Below are 8,283 nucleotides of genomic sequence, written 5' to 3'. Positions count from 1 at the left end.
TGTCGAGCAATTTAGCCGCAGTCAATAATTGTAGTTTCCCTAATGACGTCTTTGGGTAGTAATTTTATTCGCATCTCGTGTCGATAATCCCAGCAAAGATTCGCCATTAATCTAATGGCTTCCACGTCCTTCTTGCGAATTCTGTCCAGCGTTTCCTGTCGTAATATCGAGGTTCTCAGAGGTAATAGAACAATGATACTCGTATAGGCTTCGACAAACATCTCCGCGGAAGAGTGGCATTTTTAAACGCGTGTTTCACGAGGGAAAATTCGTTTGCCACGTTCGCTATAAATTCGCGATTCCATTTGCTTGCCACATTTGGGTCATCGACATCGTGAGTCACGCGTATTGTTCCGTGGAAAGCGTTCAGTCACGTTTCCACGTGTGCAACGTATAGTCAAGACACAGTTGAGAACACAGGAAATGAAATCAATCGTAACTGGACGAGGGAAATGTTTATTTCGAAATATTCATATGTCATAAACGTTCTGTATTTTATTTAACATTATTATACGTGGTGGATACAGTTTGTTACAAGTATGTTCCACTTTAATTACAGACGAACCCTTTTATTTCGAGCTTCACACTCACGATACATCGCGAGGGTTGCAAATAATAACGTAACGTTAATAATAGTATACTTGAACATGCTAACAGAATATTATACGGTAGATCACTAAACTGGAATGTTATATTAATCGATGCAACTAGACACTACAATTACTACGTTCGATTAAAATTACCACTAAACCATTATCAAAAGAGGAATATATAAATATGTGAAAGAAGAGATAGAAATATCGGTTAAGGCAGAATGTTTAATTGAATTGCATTGCACGCACTATGCCAGAATGAAAGTCTCCGGTTAATTGGCAATTATTCCAGTCCCCTAATTCCGCTGAATTTAATTCCCGCTTTGATATCGATTTGCTGGCAGCTTACTTTCCCTATCGACTTAAATCGCTGCTGCAACTCGTCGAATTTCCCAAATGCGATTATGTAAAATCTGGTGGATTCCAACTGGTTTCGCTATGGCATCGCGAACGGTGTAAACTGCACGTAACGTTCGTAAACTCGTTTTGCAAATTCAATATGTAGTCTCTGCAATGGAGGTGACGCAACTCGAAATATTTCGGAGATTTTGGCGACAGAGTTCCTTTGAACGTGCAGACTATAGCCTAGACCTGTTGACTGCTTATTAACAATATATTTCATGAAGGTGCAGTATAAACTTTGTGTCAATTAGGTAATTGGTTTCTGAGAATTGAATGTGGATATTAGTTTTGTTCGCAAAATCTATTTTTGCCGTAATAATTATTTATATGCAATTATTAAAGGAAATTCTCTTGAGAATTTTGTGTCGCCATTTCTGAGTTTCACTACTGTCAGCAAAGATTCAGTGAACGTGGTAGAATGTTAAATAGGTCTATGAAACGAGCAGAACTTATTAATTGAAAGAATTAACGATGACCAAACCCTGTGACTTAAACAAACGTTATGTAACTTATGTTCCTCGTCTCGGAAACGAGCGATATGTTCTTAAAGTGCGAGTTTATAATGTAACAAAATACTTGTGGTACCTGCGTATGTAATGCGTAACACGTGTGTATATAATAACTATTCGATACGGTAGATATAAATATATATAAAACTCAACCATCATTAATAATAACCTGGGTTATATAAGTATCATATTAATAACAAATTAATCGATTAATGATTAATGACTCCCCAACGCTGCGAAGTATTTCCTTAACTCCCGACGCGCAAAAATAAATAAATAAATAGTTAAATAAGTAAAAGCATGCAGTTATTGGTTAACAAGTCAACGGATCTACATTGCTCAAAATAATTAGCGTATCACCTGCTGAAACACATGGAAGGCTTGTTTTGTCGAATGCTTTAAAATGTCCAAAGATCCCTTAACATGCTTCGAGTACCTAATTCGAATTTGAAAAGAATTCCAAGCTATCTACAGCAAAAGCAAACACGCAAATCGTCAATTATTACTAACACTCGTGATAAATAACTCTGCATAAGAGTAGAAAGAGCAGGTAGTAAATTAGGCGTCCGATAAAAAATATAACAGCATCTCTTTCCTCCCTCAAGTCCATCACCCTGAATAGTCCACAAACTCCCCAATCATTCTGAGCAAAGTATGTCAGCCCCAAGAGACAGCGGATGCTCCATGCGAAGAAAGTCCATTTCAAAATGTATATCAGTCAGGCTGTCCACGTTGTTTGGACATTAATTGACGGGAAGGTTTTTGTACATTTTATAAATCATCGCGTCTGCTGTCCTGTCGTTGAGAGCCTTGGTGGCCAGATCGTCTGCCAACATCGCGGCGACCGCCTCCGCAGCCATCAAACCTGGGGACGAAAGTCTACGTGAGCCTGCTATTAAGCTAGTTAATGCCTCAGTTTCGCGGGCTTCCATCGGGACGTCACAGAAAGTGGACACTTTTACTTCTAGCGTCGATCGATGCTAATGCACCCACTTTTACTTTCCTCCTTTGTTTCCTACTCGCTGGCAAATGGCAGGTTGCAACGCATCAGGTGTCCGTTTCTTTGGATCGCAGCGAAATGCTCGATCCTCGGGACGAAGACACTCTCCTCATGAAAGTATTCGTCAATCGAGTGGAGGGATTTCATGCTATTTTATGCTAGTCATGTGAAGCTTTCTGCACATTTGCTGCAGACATATGTCGTCTCGATTTTCTTTTAAATCAGGAGTTGAGTGAAGACAGTTCGTTTCAATTTTTTGAACTAGTATTTTGGGGAATTGTTATAGATTTGGTGGCGAAGATAAGGGAGAAAACAGGGAATGTCACAAAACAGCTTTATCGAGAAAATTAAGTTTTACTACTTTAGTCCAGCAGTAAAGGAACAGGGTTCAATGAATTTTCTTATGTAATTTTCTTCTTAAACAATTTGTTGTTTCACCTTGAGGATAGAAGCTTGTGCTTGGGGAAATAATGGGGGCATTCCGTATTTTTTTCCAGTGCAGAGTGGCCATTTCCTGCTATCTTACGGGGGTATTTGAAGTTTATAACCCTTTCTGATTCGACAGTTCTATAGTCTCGCCAACAAAATATGCTAAACCACGAAAAATGGACATTCCCAGTTTTTTCCCTTTACCCTTCAATTATGCTGGATCGTGGAGGGTTGGTGTTTTAAGATTGCTTATGTTATGAATGTGGAGATGGTATTTACCTTATGAAGTGTCGGTGTTAAGTGACTACCAAGGATTCAGTACTCGATATTCGTACCAATCGCATAAATCAATGCAATATGGCGATTTTAGACGAGTATTTACGATGAAGCAATCCATGTTTGTACGATTTAATGATAGAAGGATGGGGTTCCCTAAATCTTCAAGGATCTTTTCGAAGAAGGAAACGCTCAAGGATCAGCGTAGAGTCCATTGTCCGCCTTACGTGAACGCATCTCTGCGCTTCTTCACTTTCAATGATATAATGCACACAATGAGCAATTAAGCGCTGACATCACGTCGTTTTTCTTTTGCGTTCAACCTTACGTAACGTTACCACGGTCGCTTTTCTTTCCCACTCTCCTATTGGAGCTTCTCCTTTAATTGTAACTCGATTAGAAACTGGAAACTGGTCGAGTCAATCATCGTAATTTCTTCATCTTCATCAATTATCACCTATCTCCCCCTACAATTATTTCCACCCTCTTCACGCTACCAAATAAAATACAAACCCCCCTCTTCTATCGCCATTACGAAGACCAGAGCTCCAATATACCAAACTCTAGTATTCAACTTTAAGTAAAAGAAATATCTAAAGGAAATATTTAAATCTAAAATTTTCTTCAACCCGTTAACGAGTTGACCTTTAGCTGTGGGATATCTGCGATGTCAGCGCTTTATACTTAAGGGCTTTATTGCTTTAGTGCCGTTTTTTTCTGTATAAGAGGATTCTACTTCCGTCGATTAAACTATTATTATTATTATTATTATCATCTACTTAATACATCATGCTTTAACCAGCTTAACAATAACAACGTCTAGCAACTTCCAACTGTCGCTTCTATCTACCGTTTCCCTGCAAAGCATCACGCGCACGTTGGAGACTTCGATGCACGGCGATGCGCGATAGGCGAAATTAGCGGAACAATCGTGCTTTGATCGCGCACCAACAAAGAAAGAAAGTAATTTTCAAGCCGTCGAGGTTCCCCCGCCTTTTACGTAATTGCACGTACGACGTTCCGCGGCGTAAACACTCGCGTACACGTACGAATTCGATGGAGATACCCTTGTCGGTCGCCAACACAAGCCTAACTTTCGATTCGATTGACAACGCTTTCCACGGAATTCCCTATTTTCCTCGCCACACGTTAATTACGGAAGAACACTGGCTCCGTGACGCAACGAGCACAGACGAAAGAGTTTTATGTAACCCCGCGAACCAGCAGTTTATTGTCACCGTTTGCTGCCTGGTGACTGACGTTCGCCTTTTTTTGTGGGCAAATTTATGGTCGCGCTTCGGTTCAGGGTAAGGAATTTCGAGGAATTAAAAGCGAGGGGTGTTGGAGTGTAATTCTTGTCTGGGGAATCTTTCTTTAAACTTTCGATAAGGTTTCTGTTCGCTACTGGGATCTATCTTCTTTCTAATAAATAAATGAGACACACTTACCGTGATTGAGGATCGATTTCACCGGTCCCTTTTCGTCCATGCCCTGAAGATCGACGTTCTGGCTTTTGGCGAGCAGCTTGCTTCTAGCTGCGCGCACGATCAGCACGTCCTGATCCTTCATTTTCTTCAGCTCGATTGTGAAGTCGCCCAGTAGCTCGCCTGAAAGTAAACACGAAAGCATTCCCTTATCCAGAAACGTGCGCTAGCGGTGCAATTTCTGGCGCAAGCCCCCGAAATGTCCATCGAATGCCTGTGTCATATTTTAAAATGGCACCTATGCTTTTCGTTCTATAGATTAAAAGAATTTGCTTACTGAAAGTGCCATCGAGGCGGCCACTCCCCCTCACCAACTCCTTCCCAACTTTTCCCATCAGCTGGTAGTCGGCCTTGATGCGAAGCAGGGGCACGCGAATTTTCAAAATCACGTGCATCACGTCGTCCTTTAAAATAATTTCAAGAAATAAGGAGATAATGTTCGCACTTTCGCTGGCGAAACTGAAGGAGGACGGAGAGGAACGATGCTCACGTCGGTTTCGTTTTCTTTGTGGGCACGCTTGTGTCTGGCTCCTTGAGCGCCTCTGTTGTCCCCAGAATTTTTGGATCCCATTCCACCGTAGTGGTAGACGAGCTGCATTCCCTCCTCGAAGTATCCTTGCCGTTCTTGATAGTCATTCGCGTATCTAGTCAGATTCTTCAGGCTGTTAGCCGCTATGGCGGCCTTAATCGCGTCGTTCCTCTTCGCCAAGGATTCTCCGTCGGTACAATTGCCACTAATCGGCCGTCTGTTTTCCAGGATGTCCTATTTTCATATTTTAATAGGGTCGAATTTATTGCTTCGCAACTGACAGTAAATGGAATGCGGATTAACGAAAGAGAAGTAGAAAAGATGGGAGGGAATTTAATGCTGTCTATAATTCTACTAGCAATTTAAAAAATCAAATTCTACGCGGCTCCGCAGCACTAATTGTAAGGTATTAAAAACGAAATAATTCACTCAAGATGCTTTCCTACTTTCAGAGAAAAAAAACTGAAAGTAAGAAGGTTTTTACTTTTACAGATTGCAGTAATTACTATCGTTGACTTTCCATCCCCAAATTTATATCTCAACTCGCACATAATATTTTCAATGCGTCTTGCTACTTTCCCAGATTTAATTAACGGAGAATACCGGAACAGTACCTTCTGAATATCCTTGACGCCATAAACCCTAGCGTTCTCCGTAGAATCGATCTTCCCATTCCCAAATCGTTTCAAGCTCCCGTTATTATTCCCATCGGCATAAAGGATATCGATGTAACCAGGTCGCTTCTCCAAGTGCCTCGACTCATCCTGGTACGCTCGATCTCTGGCAGCGAACGCAGGAACGATCCTTGGCTCCTGGCTGCTCACCTTGCTCTCCACGTTCTCGGACGCCGAAGTCTGAGCATCTTCAGAAAACCCTTCTGCCCTTCTACCACCGAAATCATCCCTTCTCTGACCCTGGAAATCTTTGTATGGTCTATCGACTCTTCCATCACTGAAATATTCTCTCCTCTGCCCTTGAACATCCTCGTATCGCTCTTCTGTCCTTCTACCACCGAAAGTGTCCTTCCTCTGCCCTTCAACATCCTCGTATCGCCCTTCTGCCCTTCTACCACTGAAATTGTCCTTTCCCTGCCCTCGAACGTCCTCGTATCGTCCTTCTGTCCTTCTACTATCGAAACTGCTCCGCCTCTGCCCTTCAGCGTCCTCGTATCGCCCTTCTGTCCTTCTACTATCGAAACTGTCCCTCCTCTGCCCTTCAGCTTCCTCGTATCGCCCTTCTGTCCTTCTACCACCGAAATTGTCCTTCCTCTGCCCTTGAGCATCTTCATAGCGACCGTCAGTCCCTCCATCAGCGAAACTCTCCCTTCTTTCGGCTTCTCCGCCACTTGCCTGACTCCCGCCGAAATAAGTACTCGATCCGCTTCTGTCGGCCTCCTTGCGTTCGTTGTTCCTTGAATTCAACCCAGAATTCATCGCGCCCATCGCGTAAACCAGCTGAACGTCAGAAGGATATCTCGAATTTACAGTCACTCGACCCTCATCGGGCTTCGAGACGACCCTGGCGCCCTTCATGCTGAAGGTTCCGTAGTTAGAGCTCTTCTCTGTCCTTCCCTCGGCCTGGCGGCGATCTTCAGAACTTTCCTTCATCTGATCAGCTTGAATCTTGAGTAGAAACGGATCGTACTGTCTCAGCCTCTCGAAGCTACCCTCCTGCTCCCTGGAGCTAGCTCTGAACTTGCTTTCCTGGTTGGTAGCAGAAACTATGGCCTCGAAGCTCTCGTTCTGAGTCTTCGGCTCCTTGATCAGCGTGTGGAATCTGTACCGGATAGAGTCCAGGTCCCTGAGATCGCTGTAGCTCACGTAGCCAGCCTCCAGCTCGCTCAGATTCGATTTTAATCTACCCCTGGCGATGTGGATGCTTTCCAGGGTGGAGTCGTTCAAGCCGCTGATCTCTACGTTCCTCAGAATAATCCTGTAGCTGGTGTCGCCTTCGGACTGGTCCACTTTGATCACCGGCACCCTCAGCGGGTCCAGCTTGCCCGTTTTCGCGAATCCGCCGGTCAGAAGCTTCGACCAAAGCTGCTGGGACATCTCCAGCAGGGATCCCTGACTGCTAGCCAAGTTGGCGAAGCAGAGGCATAGGAGAATTATACCGACACCCTTCGACATCCTGCTTCGCTTGACCTAAACTGTTTTACGAATTGCAAGCTTCTCGAAGCTCTTCAAGGCTGAAAATGTCTTCGCCTATCGGTGGAGAGCCACTCGACTGAGAATAGGCTCTGCTAACTTACTCTCGAACCAATCAAATCTTGGTATAGACAATTTATTTCACCGTCTTGATTTTCCAGATGTAGACGGGCTTGAAGAACAACAGCAGCACGATTACGGTCACGCTGGCGATCAGCAGGAAGAGAAATACAGCCACGCACATTAACACACGTGGTCGCAGGCGAACAGCTTGTCGCTCCTCTTCCAGGATGTCACCGATCACTCGTGGATCGAACCAGTCAGGCGAATCAGACCCTTGATGATCATAATGAGAGCGGACCAAGTGCCTGGCGATCGTTCTGCGAGGGAATTCGTGGAAACAACCAGTCCAGTCGTCGGTGCAGAATCGCCGTTTGAGAGTGGATGATGCGTCTGCCCGAGGTTTTTATACGAGATGGTGGAAGGGCACCAGATCTGGGCCATGGACCAGTCATCCTCGACGTATGTCGACTAGGCGATCTTTCTAGTCGGATATCGCATCGTTCCTCCTCTTCCCTTCCCTCTTCTTCGTCGTTCTCCCTTAAGCCTCCACGAGCAATGGGGGGCAAGGTCCTTCCCCGACCTTAAGTGGAGAACTGGCTGCGTTCATGGTGGTTCAAAAGCCGCAAATAGTACACCACGCTTGTTGCGCAACAGAGTGTTCTAAAATGTACATGACGCTGCGTCGACGTTGCACCGATGGGAAGGTACTCTGACACTTGGAGTAGTCGATAGCTGAATAAGAAAATTGCGCGGCGAAGAATTGCGAAGCTGAGGAAGCACACAGGTTGCATCGTGAAACCGTAAATCTAAATTTCGTTTAAAATCGCTTCCAGCGGATGATTTATGTTTAA

General features: G+C 44.1%; 1 protein-coding gene across 1 annotated transcript; it reads right to left on the bottom strand.

The window, feature by feature from the left end:
• Positions 1–482: 482 nt before the first annotated feature.
• On the bottom strand, positions 483–7,596 carry LOC143376505 (uncharacterized). The gene is made up of 5 exons (XM_076826961.1): positions 5,837–7,596; positions 5,184–5,456; positions 4,971–5,097; positions 4,658–4,816; positions 483–2,369 (listed from the first exon to the last, which is right to left on the bottom strand). Exons 1-5 carry the CDS (start codon positions 7,349–7,351, stop codon positions 2,248–2,250), a joined length of 2,196 nt encoding a protein of 731 aa, XP_076683076.1. The 5' UTR covers positions 7,352–7,596; the 3' UTR covers positions 483–2,247.
• Positions 7,597–8,283: the final 687 nt, after the last annotated feature.

The sequence above is a fragment of the Andrena cerasifolii genome, chromosome 14, assembly GCF_050908995.1.
Source record: "Andrena cerasifolii isolate SP2316 chromosome 14, iyAndCera1_principal, whole genome shotgun sequence".
NCBI lineage: Eukaryota > Metazoa > Arthropoda > Insecta > Hymenoptera > Andrenidae > Andrena > Andrena cerasifolii.
The sequence above is the reverse complement of the archived record's forward strand: the minus strand, read 5'-3'. Positions and strand labels throughout refer to the sequence as shown.

What these genes read in the sequence shown, in the direction of transcription:
- LOC143376505 (XM_076826961.1), bottom strand. Translation starts at nt 7,351, where the DNA reads ATGTCGAAGGGTGTCGGTATAATTCTCCTATGCCTCTGCTTCGCCAAC. An exon ending in CCGCCTCGATGGCACTTTCA is followed by an intron (nt 4,817 to 4,970) that starts GTAAGCAAATTC and finishes GTTTACTTTCAG; the next exon opens with GCGAGCTACTGGGCGACTTC. An exon ending in GAAATCGATCCTCAATCACG is followed by an intron (nt 2,370 to 4,657) that starts GTAAGTGTGTCT and finishes TTTCGTCCCCAG; the next exon opens with GTTTGATGGCTGCGGAGGCG.